Genomic DNA, 22,644 nt, shown 5'->3' with positions numbered 1-22,644 from the left:
TTGAGTTTACAATCATCTCCTTTATTGAGATTAACAAGCAACAAGAAAACAAAGGCCATTGCTTAACGACATCGGCAAGTTACGACCAAACACACGGTAGAAAATTGCATGAAACAATCAAACAAAATCTGCAAATCATAATCATCTAACACAAGTAGAGTGTGCCTATCTCAACAACAAAAAATCATCCTGGCAAATTTAAAGAAATACAAAATATTTCGAATGTAGAATATGCAAGTCTTTGTGACATTTGTGGAAAAACAGCTCTTACAGACTGTGGGCATATCATAACAGAGATATGTTAATTATCCCAGATTAAAAAAAAAGATGTGTCAAAATTTTACCAATAATTCGTAATATACATGAAACTAATGTACGGGCGATAACTCCCGCGTCGCATATAGCTCCAGGAGAATTAATGCAATAATGCAGAAAACAATGCAACAGACGTAAATTGAATATTTGATTTTAATCTACTGCTTACAAAATTAGAAAGGAAGGGGCAAAGGTTCACTAGAACGTGTTCTAAATAGATTGACATTTGACAAACTTAATTTAAGATTGAAAATACATGAAGGTATGAACCGTGACGTTTCAGGTCGGTATACCTCAAAGAGGCCCTTCATAAAATGCCGTCGAGAATCCATCGTGTACAAGGTATTTTCAAAACTGGAATTGGTTTCTTATACAATACTTTAATTTCTGTCGGAATTCCCAACCGTTAAAACCGATACACTATATTTCATCTGTATTCATACACGCAATGTTTACAACTGCAATGCATTCATGAGGAAATGTCTATCATTACCTGTACAGTTAGAAGATATATCAATGACAAAACTCTGAAATGTAAATACATTGATATGCAGTTTGAAGAGTCTTTAAACACCTCTTTAATATCAGCATTTACAGATACAGAAGAAAATCAAAATATTGTTTAATTCTTTTCAAACTATCATAACAAGGATCACTTTAAGCTTGGACTGGATAGGTAGAAAAATCTACTGCGAGCTTACTTGGGCCCAAAATGTAAGTGATATTCCGTGAGCTATCGGATTAGTTTTACCAAATTTTGAAACAAATGTTACAGCTAATAATGAGGGCATTTTCTTTTTTTGGTGAACGATGCCGTAAAACGTGGTATAATTTGAAGTACTAGCAAATAAAATAATTTCCTTGGGGGAAACATATACTAGTAGAATTTCACGATTCGGAACATTTTCATCTCAAGGAATTTCAAGTTTACCAAACATCTGCGATCCCCATCCTCTCCTTTAAATTATGATGACTTATTTTTTCGTAAATTTCAGCATGATTCTTTCGAAACTTTTTTGTATATTATAAAATACCCCCAGTAATCAGATTCTGTACAATCTATCAAACATGCACAAAAAAATTTCAACAACTACTTGTGATCTTTTCGTTATACAAAAATACCTTCTCTATGTTTTAGAAAATATACTCTTGATTCTCAAATATCATTCCGTTTGAGGTATAGCTAATGACGATGACGAGGCCTGCTGCTTTTTGTTTTTATCATCATTATATACTGCCGAGTGAAAGAAAAATAAGTATTAGTATTTAGGTTTAGATAACAACCACAATGTTAAATTGTCAAGGCTAAGATACTCAGATCCGGCATATTTCTGAATACACATTAGATATTTCATGAAATAAATTTAGTCTCGCTAAAAACTACTATGAATACTTGTGAGTTTATGCAAAGTTTCTGAAAAAAAGGGGGAAATCCCATGAAACTGTTACAAAAAGTTTGACAATGGGGTAAAACATTTGAATACATGTGGGTGTTATAATGCTTACAGGCATAGGGTTTGAGACTACATTCTTCATCTCTATAAAAGGAATTAAAAAGCAAGATTGTAACTAAAAGTTAGTATAGTTATTAGCAACTAAAGCACACAGTACTCGGATAGAGGTAATGTTAAAATTACAATAAAGATTAACAAAAGTTTTCCGTATACCATATACATTATATGAATTCTAATTACACTGTAAAGATTAAAATTTCCGCCTGAAGGGTTCTTTACAACCAGAATGCGAAAGCATAGTTCTTGCAAAAAAACATATATATATATATATATATATATTATATATAAACTTTTATTTATATACATATATGTACCACGCGATATTATATATATATATATATATATATATATATAATATCGCGTAATTAGCACCAGACGTAAATTTCAATGTTTACAGTGTTCTTTTATCGTTCATTTTACTAACACAATATCCTGGTCATTCAATAATACTAGAAAACCCTTTGATTTTGACGATTGCATTAGTCCGACTAGATAAGAACACCCGTATGTTGTAGGATGAAACCAGGAGTAAGTTGAAAATACAGTGGTTGCTATCTACATCTAATCAAGGACAGATGATATGAATCCACCACGAGAGTAGAGGTATGTTGTACGGGGAGGTGATGACTGACGATGTGACAGGTATCGTGTACGGGGAGGCGATGATTGACGAAGTAACAAGTATATTGTTCGGGGAGATGTCCTGTTTTGAAAAACCACCTTGCACTCTCTCCTCCCTCGCCTAATGTTTTCATGAATTTATTTTCCCAGCATGTAAACTATCACTAATTTTGGACTGCCGGAGACACAGCTAACATCACTAACACAGAATATCATCATTTTAGGTGTGGTGAAGATGGCTGGTGGTGGGGGTGGACCTTGACAGTAAAGCGTTTAGACAATGAACACAACTATTGGCGGATCCAGAATTCACACATATAAACACCGGCACTGACAGTTCCTATGAATCCAAATCACAAAGCAATCTTGAAAGTCCAGGATTGAGACAATGAGAGGATGTATCCTATTGACTGTTGATTCCCGCCAAAATATAGCACAGGCATCTACAACTTCTTATATTCACTGGAAAGTCATCAGAATATTTGGTTGATAAGATGGTCCCTGGTTTGATCTACTAAAGCAAAATCTTGTCATTTCACAGGGGATATAAATTGAATTGGTCGATGGTGTAAAACAGCGTCAAAAACATGCTTCTAATTATAACAATATGCTTCTTAAAGCATCTCAACAACTTATTACTACATACAACAAAAGCATGGCAGAGCGGAGCATCTAGCAACTGGACATATCTATAAACGCAACATCGAACACGCACGTACACACCACTACAACCCCTCCACTCCGCTACCAGTGTACACACGCCAATCTACATCAAGATTACATATCTTGAAAATACCAAAAAATGTCTAGGACAGTGAGGAACAAATTGTAAATGCTATCACCTTAAAATCTTAGTTGTATCACAACAAGTAATAGTAGATCATCAGAAATGCATACACTAAAGATGCACCATTATCAGGGCACTTCCAGCAATACAGAAATTATGTACTGTAAACAATAATTTGCATGCGAGAACATTATTTTCGCTTCGTCATCCATCACGAAAAGCAGATTCTAATGAATTATATTTTTTACACTCGCGAAAAAATGCTTCGCTGATAAATCTCACAATACAAACTGAACATATTAAATCTTGCGAAATATATTAAAGTGACTTACAGCACTAATAAACTTAACACCAACAGACTAGCACTAGTACATGGGATATCAAAAAACACACGGAGTGGACATATACTGTAACAAATGAATAATTCAATCTGACTAGAAATGTAAGTAAACTCATATGGGGGGTGGGGGGGGGGGGGGGGGATATCCTGAAACATGTTCTTAAAATCCCCTTAATATTAAATATCGCTATATGGAACGTGTACAACGAAAAATGTGCATATCACAGAGTAAACAGTTGACAGGTCTTCACGTACAAAAAAAAAAATAAAAATAATTGACCATTCCAAACATCAGCTGATAACAACGACCACAGGAAAATAGATGACCATTTTTTAGAATTCCGAATTTCCTTGATTAGAAAGTACACAAAATCGGCATGCAGTGTACAGGTTTACAGCTAGGTCCTTGATTATTTCATGCATATTCTGGATGGTATTGCAAGTAGTGAATAAGTCTCGCTGGTAGGGGCAACTTTGGTATCATGTCCGGGGGGAAAACTTGCGCAATCCTGACACGACACCTGTTTTGCAGGGAGCCCATTGTCGGTAGTTTGTAAATCTGCAAGTGATCTATGACAGAATCGGCCTCATTCAAGACAATAGCCATGCGACTTCCACAATTTGAGAAAATTGGAAGGTAGTTGACAGGACAGGAATGAGTTCCGCACGTGTAACGACTATATTGTACGCATCGCAAAGTCTGCGCATTGTCCGAATTAAATATGTACACACTAATGTCAATCGGAGGATATCGTCGAGCTTTTCTTTCTCTGCAATGGCAACCATCGGTAACCATGACTGCGAAAATCAGATTGCCATCTTTCGAATAAAATAAATCCTTCAGTGTAGGATGAAGAGTCCATCTAGTGTCATCCAGTCTTGGGTTAGTGGCAAGAACCTCCCAGTTTGATGTTTGGACCAAACTGAGACTGTTGTCCTCGCCTTTCTGAAAGCTGGTCGCTGCAATGCGCGATGAACTGAACCGGGGATCGAAAGCAAACAGACTGTGGTGAAACGAAAGGACTACTTCTCGGATCAACTCTCGTGTTTTCGTGTCATACATCTGGTACACATAAGTGCTAATGTTGTCATTTCTGATGTTTGGAATTTTTAATATGCAATAGCTCCCATCTGGACTGATCTGCCCTCTTAATGCTTCATTTACAAATTCGACTGTCTGTTTCCCAAATACGCCAAGGAATTTGTTATCACTCAAATTTATAATGCCAAACTGCGTCATCATATTTCGCACCAGATGCAAAATAACAGTTTGTTCATGGTAACACAAAACGCTTTTAACGTGAAAGTTCTGAATTGACGACAGCTGCGCGGGGATATGATTGTATTCAAAATGTTCTGCCATCTTTGTGAACTTGTTTTTGCGGCGGAAGCTGAAAACGGAGCTTGATTTGTTGATATTGATGATGCCCTGTCTGTTCATACAAAACGTAGGACTGCAGTCCTTGAAAACAACTCCGCCGCACGTCATAGATGTTTCGCTGAATCCTGCCGCCTCTGAATGAAAAAATATAAATATTCATAATAAATTAACAAAACATCTAAAAACGAGAGGTGACCCATAGGCCACAACACTCACCTGAGTCACCTCATGTAAGTATGGGGCATCAAAAAGTGTATACATAACTTTAGTACGACAGCGACTTTGGGTTTCGGTATTACTTATACTTAAACTGTACTTTTATGGTTATAGATTTTTCCTTAAGGGGGTATGTTACACCAGAGAAATTTGATATCATACATGTATGAAAAGTGGAAAATATGTACATTGAGGATATGAAATTGAAAAGTTTTAAATTTACTTCATTTAGTCAAAAAATGCAGTTTTAGTAGAAAGCAATCTGAAAAAAATTTAAAACCTCTGCTGGACTCGAACCCGCGATCCACAGTTCAGCATTCGCTGTGATAACCTACTCAGCTAGTCAATGGTATTTGAAATAAATAGACAAGTATTGCTGATATTTATATTTTAAAAGTAAGTCAGCCATTCTGACGATGTAGAGTACCTCCTTAATATTTCTATGTGATTGAATTATGATTGTAAAATTAGGGCATGATTTTCTTTTTTCTTTTTTAAATCTTAATCTCAGGACCACTGAGCCAGAAAAGACAAAGCTTCTTTATATACATGTACATGTAAAGAAGATGCAAGTGTGCTACCCCTGGGGTAGGGCAGGGACATAATACAGGTTTAAAGTTTTACCTCTTGACCTACACCTGAATCTCAGTCTCCTTACATTAAGTTTAGTTGTGATTCTTATGAAGATGAAAATGTTAAGAGCTAAAATACTCTATAGACATACAGATGCTGTACAAAACTTGATCAAAACAAGAGGCCCACAGCCCTTAAGTGAGTCACCTGAGCGCCATAGCCCATAAAGGGAGTCAATCCTTTGTGCACATTTTTATGATCTTTAAAAATATGCATACAATACCTATTCATTTACAGAAGAAGGAAGAAAGAAAATGGAAGTTTAAAGCATTATAAATCATTTTGACACCCCCCCCCCCCCACACACACACAAACCCATGAATTTCACAATCTAAGAAGAGGACATTACGAACATCATAACCAATGGCAATAACTAGGTCACTGGGGAGACTCAATGAACTAAAAAACAACAACATGTCAATGAATGATTGGCTTGAGTGAGCTAAAAAGTAGACATAGTTTTCACATTACATCAGGGAACATTTGTATATCTCATAAACACAATACTGAATAAACAGGCCCAGGTGGATGAACTCCGTGTAAAATTGTTGCCTAATACAAATTAATTTTTGTATCAGGAAGTGCATGTATATTGTGCATATAGTCATAACAGTTCTGTATGGCGCATAAAATACTGAGTGTAAAAACCAATTAATTTAGCATCCTCTCCAGATTCAGATGATTTTGTAAAAGTACTACTGTAACATAGGATTTAATTTCAAAATACCAGAATTTGGTGTGTCTTATGATAATCTTCATGGGTTCCAGCAAACTATACATCAACAGCAACACCAAAAAACCGGTTCAATTCAATCAATTTTGAAATGTTTTAAAAAGATTTAGTTCTACCCGTATGAAGTTTTTAGACGTACTACGCCTGGAAATCAAAGAAATCCAGGCGTACAAGAGACGTATTTTTGAAAATACGGTTAAACTTGAGACGTACACGTATTTTGACAAAAATACGTCTCCTTAACCCAAGGCGTATTTTTCAAACTCCAGGTGGATTTTGGAACTTTGTTCATTCTAAATAGGGAATTCAGAGACTTAGACTTTTCAAGAGGCGTATTTTTTTGTTAAAAGAACTTAGTCAATTTCATGAGACGTATTATTATAAATCCAGATGGATTTTCTAACTTTGTAACTTTTTTTGAAATTGAAGCTTAATTCTCTTTAAATTTCCTGCAATTTCCCAAAGATGTTAATAAATAATTGGCATAATTTTGTCATAAATTTGAGACACATTTATTCCAGTCATAGTATTAAATAATTGATCATTATAAACAAACTTCTTATATCAATCCACAATGAGAAAAAACTTTTTAAAACAAGATGTGTTAGTGAAACATAAATGCCCCCGATAATGGCCAATTCCGAAGATGGCCAAGGTCACAAGGACAAATATCTTGGTACCAGTAAAAAGATCGTCACAAGAAATGCTCATGTACAATATGAAAGCTCTAATATTTACCATTTAGAAGTTATGACCAATGTCAATTTTTTTAAAAGTAGGTCAAATGTCAAGGTCAAAATGTTTAGTACCCAATGAAAGGTCTTGTCACAATGAATACTCATGTGAAATATCAAAGCTCTATCACTTACTGTTCAAAAGTTATTAGCAAGATTAAAATTTTCAAAAAGTAGATCAAACGTCAAGGTCACTGGGTCAAAAATATTGGTACCCACGGAAAGGACTTGTCACAAGGAATAATCATGTGATATATCAAAGCTCTATCACTTACTGTTCAAAAGTTATTAGCAAGGTTAAGATTTTCAAAAGTAGGTCAAACTCCCAAGGTCAAGGTCACAGGGTCAAAAATGTTGGTACCCACGGAAAGGTCTTGTCACAAGGAATACTCATGTGAAATATCAAAGCTCTATCACTTACTGTTCAAAAGTTATTATCAAGGTTAAAGTTTCAGACAGAATGACAGACAGGACAAAAACAATATGCTCCCCGATCTTCGATCTCGGGGACAAAAAAAAAAAGAATATTAGAACTACATTTTTCTGGGTTAAAGGATTTGGCGTTTAACTATAAAATATAACTACATCCAATATATTTGATCAAAATAAAGCCTCGTAATTCACGTTTCCAACCTTGATCAAAAAAACGCTTACGATAAGATGTGGTAGATAAGCATATGCAAGAGTCTGGATGACCAAGACTTTAACAGACTTCCGCCAAATTTGAGCCCGCCATCGACAACATGAGCAGGAAAAGAGTGGCAAAGTGATGAAAACGAAGATTCTGAAGAGCTAATACAGCCAGAAAAACGGGTAAGAAAATTCTATTTTACTATTCATGTAACGGTTTAAATATATTTCCACGTTGAAAAAATAATAACGATGAATTGAGAGGGTGAGCTCATCATGCATCATACATCCTAACCTTGGCGGAGATTCGTCTCGCTCGGCTGGAAATAGTAATTGCCCATACCCACTGTATATCATTCATAAAGAAAATCAAACCATAGGAACCCTTCAATATCACGAGATAATCTATTCCTTCATGGAAGTCCTCATTTGAACGGAAAATTTAGTGACTGTTTTTAAGGTGACTCCATACTCGCAGTTTTATCTGATACAAGTTTGAAAAGTGTATTTATTTCCATTCATTAGAGTTAAAACTAACAAATTATCAAATAAAATACATAGGTCATCACACTTTTTAAGATGAGAGACGTACAGAAACAGAATCATATATCACCGTCAGAAAATTGCTATTTTCCTTAAACAACGTTATCAAATTTTCATAAAAACTGGTTATGACGATATAGTAACATTCATAACAATTTCATGAAACTATATCTTCACAAAAATATACAAAATGTCTGTAAAAAATAAAGGAAATCTATCGCATAATAGACTAGATAAAGAAATCAATAGAAACAGAGTTATTGCCCTTGGATTCAATATTTTGACATGTTTTATTGATTATTCCTTGATAACTTAGACTGTTAAAATAGTTTATTTCTAACAAGATTTTATACAATAACTATCGGAAAATACTCCAACAAAATTTATGTTCGTATCCTGCATAAATCTAAATAAATAATTGATTTTGCAAAATCTGATGACATCACAGGAGGGTGGAATTACTTTAATTTGGGATTTTCATACCTATAGGCATTAATGATGGAGATAACAGTCAAATTTAAGTTATTTGAAGCAAACAGCAGTGTCGCTTAAGTGCACATTAATTGCTAGAACCAACCGGAGCTGAATGTAAATTTCCAGGTACATGTATGAATTATGAAGGACTGCTCCGAGATTCGGTGGCCCTTTTCCAGCTCAGCTGAATCGCCCGCTATATTGTCCAAATATAGATCAATCTTGTTTGAAATGTCACATGTGTTTCTCCAGTGTTCGAAATTAGTTTAAAACTTGGTATAGACAACAGGGCTATGCCAAAACAAGATGATAGACCTCATAAAATTGACATTGACCGCAACATTGAAAAAAATAGCACAAATTTAAAACATTGTTATTTATTTCTAATGTGCTTAGAAACATATTTTCTTTCCATTCCCATAACAATGTCCTTCTTTCCTCGTAACGTTTATCAGATGTCGACTTTTAGAATAACTCTATTGCTTTAAACCTAGAAAATCTGCATAGACAATTTGGCCTATCCCAATTACAATTGGCATAGACCAGTGTCATTTGACATAGATTCGGTCTATGGTTAATTTCGAACACTCTTTCCCTAGCTTAAAATACTCATGAACTATTGAGATATTTGCCTCCTATTACATATTAATAAAAAACACTTTATTTTGTTCTCACTAGGTAGTGACGATTGAACTAAGGAAAATTTAAAATGCTGAAATTAAAAGGAAGAAAAAAGGTTAGTAATTCAATGAACATGTCTTGTGTTATAATATATATAGAACCTGTTCAGTTTGGGTGTTACCTTTGCTGAGTTTTTCAAATTGATACATTTTATTTGCCTGCATTACTAAAGTTGTATTTGATATATATAGGAGGTAGTATTGCATTACACAATCGGGGGGCGGGGCAAGGAATTGCAAATTAATTAGTTGTGAAAGTAGAAACAGATGTTAGATGATCTTAAGTTTATGTAAACAAATGTATCTAGATAGATAATGCATTCTTTACATTTTTTTCTGCATAAGAAAGAGTATCGTTAGGTTTTAAACCCAATATATTCAGAAAAGTTTACTGACATTTCTTATATTTTCATCATTATTCAACAGAAATTCAAGCCGAAAACAAGAAGAAATAAAGAAGCAATAATAGACTCAAACCAGCAATCTTTGCAAATGCAAGAATGTAGAACCCAGCAGTAATTACGTGCCCGAGTCCTGCAGTTCGAATGTTCCAGTACTCGTCGGCAACACTTCTGGACCTAGCAGTATGCTTAAGACTACTACATCAATCAGCAACACACCTGTACCAGTCAGCAACTTGAAAAAACCCGGCTATACTCGTGTGTCTGTGCCATACAATAACTCAGTTGTACTTAATGGTCAAGATGTGTTAACCTCTGTCAGCAACACCTCAGTACCTTGCAGTTAAAATAAGCCTGTGCCAGTAAGCAACTCGAAAGAACCCTACTGTCATACTCGTGTGCTTGTGCCAAATAACAAAATTTCGAATGTAATTCTTTGAGATTTATTTTTAATCAACTGCTCTAATAATGATGACTGTGCTATTCAAAATCTCAACGCTCTTAGCCTATGGTCTTTTCTCAAAGATTCAGTGTTTGATGATTTGTGGATTCAAAGGAGAGTATATATAGACATTATTTGCTGTGGTTCGGAATTACCATAGTGCTTAACAGTAATCTTATTACAGTTTATTTCTAGTCATCATGATCTATTGTTTTAAAATAGTAATTAAGCTCTGATTTTAATTGTATAATTTCATTTTGATTATGTTTATAACCTAAATTCAAATCTTTGTCAGAAATCAATCTGTTATGTTAATGAATATTTTGCGTTTTACATATCTATACGCATGGGGGGGAAATGGATGCGCATCGATGGGCTGATATAATTTTTTATCTTTCTATTTCAAATTGGTATAATTGTCAATTTTGTGAAATATTACATGGTAACTGTTGTAAGTTTCATATAATGTCCAAAAATTGTTACAGATATAGCACCCCCTTGTAATTAACCTTTTACAAATTTACTCTATGGGACATAAACTGACAAATCATTGGAAAAAATTCAACTCTACTCCATGAAATGTATTTGAATTTTAATATCACATGTATAATGTGTCTATTTTTTATCATTTTAAAAATTTGTTTGCATCCTTAGGATCATTATGAATTTGTGTTAATTACTTATTGAACTACATATTACATATATTATTAGAAATATTTAAAACTACTATACATCTGTACAATCTCCTTTGTTAGTTATATGATTAATAATGTACTTGTCAACTGATGAAAAATTTAATCTGTTACACAGGCATAATTATGTATTGTTAAATACAGTTCCAATTTTCAAATACCTGTCAGTTATTGTGTTCATTATTTTTTCAATCTTGTATTCCGTTATAGGAGTTACTAAATATGCAGGCCACAAGTAGACTCCTGTATATGTAATTTTTTTGCCTTGACTGTTGATGAGGCGTATTTTCGCTAAAGACGTATTTCCTTATTGAGGCGTACTTTCTTCAATTGGAGGGTTTTTGTACGGGTGTATTTTTGCTAGAGACGTATTTCCTAGTTGAGGCGTATTTTCTTTTTAAAGGCGTACTTATTAATCTAGACGTACTAATTTGCATAATTCAAGCTAAAGTACGCCAGTATTTTTCATAGGATTTGTTGTTTTTTGTACGGGTGTATTTTCGCTAGAGACGTATTTCCTAGTTGAGGCGTATTTTCTTTTTAAAGGTGTACTTTTAAATCTAGACGTACTAATTTGCATAATTCAAGCTAAATTACGCCCGGAGTACGCCTCAGTTACGCCAGTATTTTCCATAGGATTTGTTGTTAAAAATCTAGCTGGACTTTCAGAATTATGGGTACGCCAGGAAATTTCAAAAATTACGTGAGCAAATTTTCGTACGGGAACAGTTGAGGGATTGGATTTGTTACAATATTTATATTCTGTAAAAATGTTTTCAGCCATTACTTTCATTAATGAAATACTCCTTCAAGAAAATATATTTTAACCCCTCTGTTAAATTCTTAATCTGTAATCAGGAATGACAACTCTAGGTTATATGTTGACAGCCCATTGCAAGAATACTAATTATGCTCAATTTAAAACCAAAAAGGCTTCATTCAAAGGAAGACATCAAGTTTCATAATAAATTCCCAATTTCATTACTATAATACGCAACTACAATTTATTTTTTCTAGAAATTAAGACACTGTAATGGGGAAAAAACAACTCTAAAATATCAATATGATAGTAAAAGTCAATTGGAATATATCATCGAACAACACGATTTATAACAAAAGATAATTAAAACAACTATTTGCTTTTTTTCAACATGAAATTGATTTTTTTTTAATGATAAATTTTGACAAAAAATAGTTCACCGATACAGAGACTTAAATGTCAGATCTGTGCTTGAACTGACAGGATTGAGATCCTGAGAGATAAAACAAACTTAAACTACACATAAAAAGTTACATTTGCTAAACAATCCAATTTCTCCTTTACTACTTGGCTATGAAATCCTGTCAATAAATAACAGATTTCTTGTTTCCTAAACGATTCCCTGTCACATACAGAAGTCGCAATTAAGGAGCTACGACAATAAGAGATTTTCCATCTACAGAAGCTTTTAACTCGTGTAGTGGCCATCAGAAAAGTAGGAGATTGTTCTGTTGTTTCTACTCTGGTTATAAGTCAGTAGTGGTTGGTTAACCAAGAAAGATGTCCAATTCCATTGATTCCTGTCACATTGTAGTTCACAACACTTTTCTTACCCAGAATTGTTTTTCATTTAAAGATCAATGACATCGTTAACTAAAGGGCAAGTATTCTCCTAGTTTTTGGAAAAGGTTCATTTAATGTTGAAGAGTGGAGAGAAATAAGACAGACAGAAATGCTGAACAATTAAGTTACAAAGTTCTAAGAAAACAAACAAGAATGCTCTCTCTCTCTCTCTCTCTCTCTCTCTCTCTCTCTCTTTCTCTCTCTCTCTCTCTCTATATATATATATATATATATTCAATTTTATTTTGTTTCAGATATATTTAATGTATGTTGTTTTTTTCTATAAATTTCCTTTTGATGCAATTTGATGGTGAATATTTTTGTAGCATTCTATGGCCATATACAAACTCTTTAAATGCTCTACTGATTTGCACACTTCAATCAACACAGCGATTTCTTAACACTAAACAGTACCTACCTGCGTGTCCATTTTTCCACTGGTCTAGTGAACACATATGTAGGAGTGACCAGGGCCTTGCTGCGGTGGCCTGCTTGTTCATGTTGGACTCTACCGCAGTGGCTCCCATTAGCCCACAGCTGCCTCCCTTACTTTCTTCTGCACCCATGGTCTGCAAGAACTGAACTTATTACACCCACCTCCTAAATAAGCATTTATCATCATTAAAATTATACTAGAGAAATCAAACTTGTATTTTACAATCATCATTAAAATTAAAAGCTGTATTTGTTAAGAAAACTGGAGACTTATAATTAGATGTCTGTATCATTGTGAGCTGTCACTCTAATCAAGCTCGAAAAAGCACACAAATCATATTCCATTTTTCGGTTCAGACTGTCAGAACGTTCCCTATATTTTTTCCATTTAATAAGAACAAATTTCTACCTTTTGTTGTATTAATATCGAATCAATCTCTCTGTATAATAACACACACCTATTGATTATAACCTGTGTAATGAACAACAGCAATGCTCACACCATAAAATATATCTGTTTCACACACTCCGTAACAGAAAGGATAAAAAAAAAAAGCATTCTTTCCTCATAAAATAGCTCTGTCAGTGTTTTTCTTTTCTTTCAACATTTTCTCTGATATCGGAGAGTATTAATGACATGTTAGTTCTAAGATGGATTTGTTAAACATGAAATTAAAGAGAGTTTTTACTCTTATAAAGTATAATTTAAGAGGCAAAATCAGCGCATGGTTTTCAAATTACCTAAATTCAGGCACAAACACAACAGGGAGCACGCTAGCTGCAGAACTGAAGCTATATCTGAAAAAACATTGTGACGGAACAGATATATGGATTGGATTTGCCTCTGTTCCGTCACAAAACTTTTTCAGAGAGCTACAGTTCTGCAGCTAGGAGCATGCACAACAAGATTGGTAATCCTCAGCCTTATTTGTGCTGTTTTTTCTTCATTATTACCCATGAAACTATATGACTTTGACTTTGAGAAATAAAAGGCATATCACATCCTCTTACCACTAGAAACATGTACATGTACCAGGTTTGATTATTTAAAAGCCTCAGTAGTACTCTTTTTGTCATTCCCATGCACATTGAGGAATTCTATACTTACCAAACAAGAACACAGAAACCTTCAGCTTGGAGATCCCTGGTAATGAAATATCAGGAGAAGATATCAAACAATCTGTACAGGATTTCAAAGTCATGTCATCTATGAAAATGAAGAGGAAATGATTTACACGAGGAGATAAAAACAAACTACTTGTATAGTTTATAGATCTACAGATACAGAAGTACAAGTCTTTTTTTTATCATAATCAGCAAATCATTCAATTCTTCTCGAAAATCCAAGTAATATGCAATATAAGCATGTTTGGCTGCACTAACACGCATGCATGCATGCACATACACACACACACACATACTGTTGTATTACACGATTATATAACCTCTCCAACTTTGTTGCATATACATGTAATATCAAATGTGTTTATAATTAGCGCTTCATGAAAAGTATGACATCAGGAAGTGTTGCAGTTTATATACCGGTCCCTCATGTACATATGTATTTTGAAATTTAAAATAAAATTTATCTTTTATTATATAAATTTACATTCTACTTTCATTTCTGTCAAAATTTCCAGCCATTGATTAGATTAGACATTCTATATTTATTAAGATTCATGCATAATGTGCATTAATTGTTCACAACTGTCTGCAGTGCATTCATGAGGAAATGGTTATCATTACTGCATGTATATCATCATATCAGACGCTATGTAATTGACACGACTAATTAAATTGAAAACAAGACAATGCTTTGCAAGTACAATTGCTCATACACTCACTGGCATAGCAATCCGCTAGCTAGGATCACCTCCTAAATCATACATGTATACACGATGTATGCATATCTTTACAATAATAAATTTTAAGCTTAAACAAATATACCTATTGAGGAGGTGACAAGCATGCCAGCATTTCATTCAAATACATGCAAAAATGTACAAAATTATTAATAATAAATAAGCCTCTAAAGGGGCCTTGAGTTAAATAAATTTAATAAATAAGCTAAAAGTTACCTTGAATTAAACTTTGAAGGATTTTTCCAAGATCTTTGGTGTTTATTTGATCAGCAATGTCTGTATCAGCACATTTTATCACATGGAACCTGCTCAATAAAGCATACATTGAAATCTGAGATGGACATTATCTATTTGCTTTTCAGGTGAGTGGGATGTTTAAATCTCTCTGAGGCTTAATCCACTTGTTCATATCAACAGGTGTGATAACACTTGTCAAATGAATTTCATCTCCCTTCAATGTACCACGATAATTGACTGTAACTTAGTATGTTTACTCAAAATCATGTCTTAGGATCAGGCCTAATTAGGTAAAACTATTTCACGTTAATAAAACTCAGTATCCCCCCCCCCCCCCCCCCCCCCTTTTTGGTGCAACCCTCATTTTCCACTCAAAATCATCCGTAACTTATGTGTTAATAATTCTATATACATCATCAAAATTAATGTTTTTCAGAAGTTTTAAACTGTTTATACTGTTGCTTGTGAATGGGATAAAATAATAAAAATACCTTGAACGTTCATTGTTAAGCAACGTCAACCTGGCAAGGTTAAAGTGTATTTCGCTTATTGACCCCAGCAAAGGGAAACAACTCTGCCAATATTTTTGCAAAAATAACATATAAAACAAAAAATTCATATCATAAATAACTCAATTCTTCTACCAGGGAGGAGATTGAGATTTAATATTTGCAACTTTTCACCTGTTAAGTTGAAATCAGTCTAATTCATTAATACCTTGGAAGCTAGGGCAGAACAGGAATATACTCATAATTAATTAAACCACATATTTCATTCTTTAGAACATATTATTTAGTTCTCACGAATAATCTCTGACTTAAACAATAAATAATGATTTGCAAAAGTTATATGTCTCATAAATAAATACATCATCGAATCCATGCAAAAATTGTGTCTGATCGTGATATGAAATTGATTTTGAGACACATGAATGATCCTGGCCTGGTATTAATAATTTATATTGGTTTGTGCACTGCACATTTGCCTGAAAGATTCAGTTATTAATTTCGTGGTGGAGAGGTATATTTCAACTTAAATTACCTTGAATTCTGTATAGCCTGGTAGTCGATCCTAATTACTTTTACATGATAATATTTCACAATGAACATGAAACTGTTTAAGCTCATGCAAATACTTCAAAAAGTTAACCTGTAACTGCATGGTCATGGTGACAAATGTTTTATACTTGTTTCAAGGAAGCTAGCAATTGAAAATAATTCTGTTCCATTAAATCTAATTAGAGTTATCAATAGCTAAAGTTGATTAATTAAAAAAAAAACCAAAGCTTTGACATTCACGACAGATGGGAAAGTATTCAAAATGACTTTTTTCACTAGTACTGGTTAAATGGAAGGCAATACTGCAGAGATTGAATTACCCCCTTACATATGTGAGGAAACACAGTGCAATGTGTTGAGCACAGTAATTAGTCAGGAACTTCAAGTGAAGAGCAACATGAAACCATTGAAAGGAAATATTAGTGGATATGTTACTATGGTTTTTCATGGGCTGACAGAGAATTTATAGCTGGCAACTTGTGAGCCCACACCGCACTGCACTTCGTAACACAGATCACTCTGGCAGCAGCTTTGGGACAACCAGAAATAAGATCTATAGTTCACTTGCATCATCACAATCGCATGTTGACTAAATGGCCAACTCAGAAATTGGTATATTGATTTTCAGCTTTTGATTATATAACCCCTCGATCCTCACCAAGAGGATTCTGTATCATATTGCAGAATTGAAATGCATCTGTGATTGTTTCTGTGGTTTCATTAACTGTTATGAGACTTTAGTGATTTAAACCCATGCAGAAGTAACAATACTATGTTATAACATGCCATGCAAACAATCATATGATATTAAGATTTAACAGTTCTCTGAAGCAGCAGGACTAATGCTAAATTGCCTATCATTCCACAAATCATTTCATTCTGCACTTGTCGACTTCGATGCATAAGCACAGCTTGAAGTGACCTGAGATTAAAAATTTAAATTTCATAAAGCCGATTCTGATACACGCGTAGAGATATAAATACTGTTTATGAAACATGAAAAGCTACTGGAACTACAACATATTGCAAGACTTGAATTATTTCCGCAATCTTGACTTGTCAAGCTTGATTAGCTATAAGCAGAATTTTTGTGAGCATTCAATAAATTGCATGTTCATGACTATATGTATATGCATGTATACAAAATACTTGGCAATTCACGAGAAATATATATATATATATATATATATATATATATATATGTGTGTGTGTGTGTGTCAAGCCACTTAACCTCATGAATTTAGGCCAAAACAAGACTCTTGCAAATGAAATGTGAATTAATAAGGCAGAAGTAATCTCACCAGCCACAATGGTACAGAACCTCACAGTCTGATCACTCACTGCTATTGGACCTCACAGTAATGCAGATCAAATCTGCAAATGAAATGTGAATTATTACGGGTAGGCAGAAGTAAATTCTCACTTGGTACAGAACACAAGTTGAAAACTGCCTCTTATGAACCTCCAAGTCATGCGCAGATCAAGTTGTACAACAGCCATGAAGGGACTACATGTATCTATATATGTGCCGTCCTGCAAGCAATATAGAGTTCTCAGAATCTCCAGACAACTTTGAAGACTCTACTGGCTGCCATTTCATACAATCTCACTGAATGCCAACACAGATTCGATCCCTAAACCCATTGCTAATGAAGATTCTATCAATGTTTTGAAAGATTCTAGCTGGGCTGGATGTTCCATCACTTATTGGGGCAATATCCCGATAGTACTTGAAAGCTATGTATATCACGAGACCCTATTTTCACAATTTCTTATCATCTTAATTAATATCCCTTGAAAGGGTTTTGAGTAAGACACTTCATTTGACTAAATTTGCCTTCCCTTAATTTGCTATAGTTGCTTTCAAAGCTTCATGCAAAATTCCAAACCCTAAGTGATTCTGAGAAATAAACTGAACATAAACATGAACCATGATGAACTGTATAATTAAGCCAATTATGACTTGTTTAAGCGTACATTTATTGAATGCTAAATGGCCTATTTCTTAATATTTCATCAAGTATAATTGTAAGCATATTGAGTTTTATTGACACAATATTCAGCCAATGTGTTACATATCATAAAAAATACATTGTGCATATTATATAATGAAAAGAAATCCATTTTTCTATGTGCATGTATGGTTCAATTATTCTTGATGTCTGAATCAATTGACAGAAGTTTACAAACTTTTTAAAGTGCTTGGAACATCTAATAGTTTTTCCCAATTAAAAAGCCAATGTTTTAACAAAACCAATGTTTGTGTACTAATTAAGCTTCTATTTTTATGAGAGGCAAGGTGTATACCTGGCACAAAATGCTAGCTAATCTATTGTCATTTTCAGATTCAGTTGCTTTACATTTAGACACCTGAATTTCACATTTTATATGCAATGTTCTTTCCCTTACATCACATTATATTCCTACAATAGCATGGGAATCAGTTGATGTGTTGAGTTTATTTTTAGGATTTGTGTGATGTCATGGCAGAATTCAATTTAATATTTAATGGAAACGAGGAGAAAGGGGAAAAAACCTGGAAAATGTTAATTACAGTGTTCTGATGTACGTGTATCATACATGTATTAATCTAAGGCACACATTTCTATTGATGACCTCATTTACATGGCATGGTAGATGCTGTAGCTCTCCTGGATATAGGTGATGTGGTAAATGAAGAAGAGATGGGTCAGAGTAGGGATGCAGCACTTGGGAGCCACGGCTATCGAAACCATGCAGTAACTGTCAACCCAATCATCCAGAAATAAAAATTGTTAAAATAATAGTGTTATCATCGTTGGAAACCAACGGTTGATTATGCTTCGTTCCTCATCATGATGGAGAGAGGAACGAAGCGTAATCAACCGTGGGTTTCCGACGATGTAGTGTTATGTGCTGGACCAGGAATTGAGAACCCATGACTCCGGCTTTATACCCGTCAGATAAGCACTTTCCCAAGACCAATATTGTGCATTGTATATACAATATGAAAACCAACATCCCATAATGCTGATCCAATCCATACATTAACTGCATCTGAATCAAATGTGAATTATGCATATGCAACATTCTTCCATCTGTACCTCAATGCACCACAAAAAAATCTTTAATCTAATTCAAAAATTTACCCAGTTAACTGTTTTTTAGAAATTTTTGTAATAAATGAAACAGGGGAGGGGTCACGTACTTGACCTTCTCGCTGAAGTAATTAATCAGATTGCTTGCATTGTCCCATCATTGAATGTTAAGATGTCTATAATTGTAATCACTTGGAGGTAAAATTTACATCCAGCATATCCAGGACAATGGCTTAATAGCAAATACACTAAATTTCTGATTCAAGCGAATTTAACTTTCTGATATATATGCCCAAGGGTTGTGAGAATCATTTCCAATTGGTAAGGTGCCAATGGAATCAAAATATGAAAACTGCATGGATAAAAAATAGGGAATAAAATCTGCTATGTACAGTCTATGCGAAAGACATCCGACCGTCGGACCTGACCGATGTGCAGTGCCTCAGGTCCGATGCATCATTTTTTACACCAGACCGGAATGTCCGATGTCTCAGTGTCCGGTTTTGAGCTTTACTATTTTGATGCGGAGTCATTTAAATGTTTGTTATAAGTAAAAAATAGCACACAAATCCAAATACGTAAATGAATGTGATTAAAATGGCGTGGACTGTCTCCATCTCTACCCAGAGTTATCGTTCCCGCTATGCTCCACTAATACCTCTGTCAACGTCTAAAATTCATATCAAAACGTACTAAAACTAACTTAGCATATCAAACTGTAATAATCATATCTAAGCAAATCAAACACTTCTCTGAATTTTATAAACGCAGAAGCTGGTAAATATGAGACACCTGAGCGAATTAAAAGGTGTTATAAATATTAATTCATTCATTCATCCAATAATACTAGAATAATCATGGAATTCGTTGTTTTTGTGAACTTACTGTAAGATTTTAAGATTAACACTAAAACTTGTAAAATCATACTTTATTCAGACGTTGACAGAGGTGTTGTTGCGTAGCGTAATATGCCCTCTGGTGAGAGATTGGGACTGTCTAAAGTATTATACGGGAGGGATCCCTGGTATAGTATTACTAGTGTAATAAATAAGATTTCCTTGGTTTTGGATTTTCACATGTTTCACTTTTTTACATTAGGTTTTTCGGTCTGACAAAATTTGGTTCGGTCCGGTGTGTTCAATGATTACACAGGACCGAATGTCCTGTGTGGTCCAAAAAACTTTTGCATAGACTGTATGTACAGTTAATTTTAGATGTAAAATTTGCCTTACAGAGTTTCATGATTTTCAGAAGGATGGGGGTTGAACTTGAACCCCATGACTGGTTGGCTTTTATAGAGTGCAATATGATATTGAAAATCAAGGGTTAAGGTCATATGCAACATTTTTCAATAAGTATAAAAAATGTTGTGATATTTCAGGTACAATTTACATCCTTAAGCAGGGCTTGAAGCTAACTTTTTATGTCACCAGTCCAGCCGGACTGATGGGGTATAATTTCAACCAGTCCGCAGAAAATTTTACCAGTCCAACAAAGTTTTCCAGAAATAATTAAACATATTTAATTTCGTTAATGTTATTAAAATGAAATTTAACTCAATATATATGTCTCGGACAATATTGTAACACTTAAATGTAGGATTAATATTTACGAATCAGATTCGTCTGATATCTATGGATCGAAGCATGCCAAATGTGTGTATAAAATTTCATAGTATATACTTTAGAAAATTAACCAGTCCCATCGGACTGACTAAAACAAATGTCAGTCAGTCAGCCAGACTTTTAACCAGTCACAGACTTACGGGCATATGTTAATTTCAAGCCCTGTTAAGTATCATGATTCTACAAAAAATGCAAATGTACTTGGGGTATATTACTAGGTCTGTTTTAGAGTTAGGTATGAATATATCATGTTTATAACTGAATGTTGATAGTTCCTGGTTGCAGTAGCAAGTGAAAATGTGCAGTCACCTCTAACATGTCTAAGACTTGTGTATTACAGAGGGTTGTGTCTATGAACATATTACCAAGTTATTGTTAAAGCAACATACTTGGAGATAAATTGGATCAATAAGAAATCGAACACAGCAGGACCCTGCATTGCTATTTAATTTGTGAGATCACCAATGAGTTATAACCAGGCTGATATACGAATTATTAGTAATAATACTATCTCATCAAATTGAAACCTATTTCAAAAATCATACAATAACTCTTCACATTGAGGAAATTAATTAAAACATTGATTAAGAGAAAATCGCAGTTTAACATCATGTTTGACCTTAATTTTAGGACTTTGTTGTGAATGATTGAATTTGGTTAAAAACTAAATTCAATACTCATTCAATGTTATTCTCTGATTATATTGATCCGTCCTGTTCAATACTGGTTTATTTTCCTAGAGAGGAAATGAAATAAAACAGCCCTATTTACAAACACGGCCCTTTGAAGCATTAATTGTCACAGCTGCCCTGCCCTACCTCATAGTTTTTCTGTCATGTCATTGAGGACCTAAGATTTAATATCTTTATAGCGTAATACCTAGATACAGATTTCCAATGACCTTGAGTGCATTTGTACATTGACCGACCTGTACTGTATAGTGACAGTATTGAACATTTAAAAGTTTAAAATCCATACAAGCTGATTTTATAATAATTTTAATAGGCCTGCATGTTTCACTTTTACTTTGAATAATAATAAATACTGGCACACACACGTAAACGATGTCATTATTATAGAAAACATATCCTTATCATCTTATGGCGGTAGAATATACAGATAATAAGATATCCATGATGTATTTTAAAAACACATTTCATTCTCAAACGATGGTGGGACGAGTTACTTTTTCCTTGATACTAAACTTCGAAAATAAATTTTGTAAGTGCGTATTCTTAAGTAATTTATTCTCTTACCTTTAAACTCGGTATCTGCGACAGGAGGTTGATGTCTTAAGAAAATCAGCTGTTCTTGTCCATTCATAAAACTGAAAGGATGACCTCACTGAACTAATTAGCATATTTGTTGATTTAAAAATAAATATCACTGACTTTCTGCAAGCATATAAAGTCATCGATTCATTTGTAACCATTCCTGGGAGAAGCTTGTGGATGACAATTTCGAACTTTCATCTGATGAAACACATTTAAACCTCTCCGATATAAATTTCACCTGTCAACTCTGTTATGACGGGGTCGATAAATATAAACAAAGGATATCATTGGTCAAAATATATAAGTTTATAAATTTTAGAAGTAAAAAAAAAATACA

At 34.0% G+C, this 22,644-nt stretch overlaps 1 protein-coding gene across 7 annotated transcripts; it reads right to left on the bottom strand.

Annotated features, from left to right (window-relative positions):
- Window positions 1-22,575, bottom strand: LOC125668128 (uncharacterized). 7 transcript variants are annotated; one of them, XM_048901927.2, is made up of 6 exons: window positions 22,290-22,575; window positions 17,633-17,705; window positions 15,253-15,341; window positions 14,283-14,381; window positions 13,158-13,339; window positions 1-5,092 (listed from the first exon to the last, which is right to left on the bottom strand). In XM_048901927.2, the coding sequence occupies exons 5-6, from the start codon at window positions 13,303-13,305 to the stop codon at window positions 3,993-3,995; spliced, it is 1,248 nt and encodes a 415-aa protein (XP_048757884.1). In that variant the 5' UTR covers window positions 13,306-13,339; window positions 14,283-14,381; window positions 15,253-15,341; window positions 17,633-17,705; window positions 22,290-22,575; the 3' UTR covers window positions 1-3,992. The 7 variants fall into 7 exon arrangements, with proteins under 7 accessions (XP_048757884.1, XP_048757883.1, XP_048757889.1 ...); XM_048901926.2 differs by having other exon boundaries at window positions 13,158-13,308; XM_048901932.2 differs by having other exon boundaries at window positions 14,283-14,318.
- Between the last annotated feature and the right edge of the window lie 69 nt (window positions 22,576-22,644).

This window comes from Ostrea edulis, chromosome 4, assembly GCF_947568905.1.
Source record: "Ostrea edulis chromosome 4, xbOstEdul1.1, whole genome shotgun sequence".
NCBI classification, from domain to species: domain Eukaryota; kingdom Metazoa; phylum Mollusca; class Bivalvia; order Ostreida; family Ostreidae; genus Ostrea; species Ostrea edulis.
Note: the sequence above shows the minus strand (reverse complement) of the source record. Positions and strands in the feature narration are given on the sequence as shown.

Coding starts and splice junctions, on each gene's coding strand:
- LOC125668128 (XM_048901927.2), bottom strand. CDS start 13,305: ATGGGTGCAGAAGAAAGTAAGGGAGGCAGCTGTGGGCTAATGGGAGCC. Junction 5,093..13,157: donor GTGGAAAAATGGACACGCAG/GTAGGTACTGTT, acceptor TTTTTCATTCAG/AGGCGGCAGGATTCAGCGAA.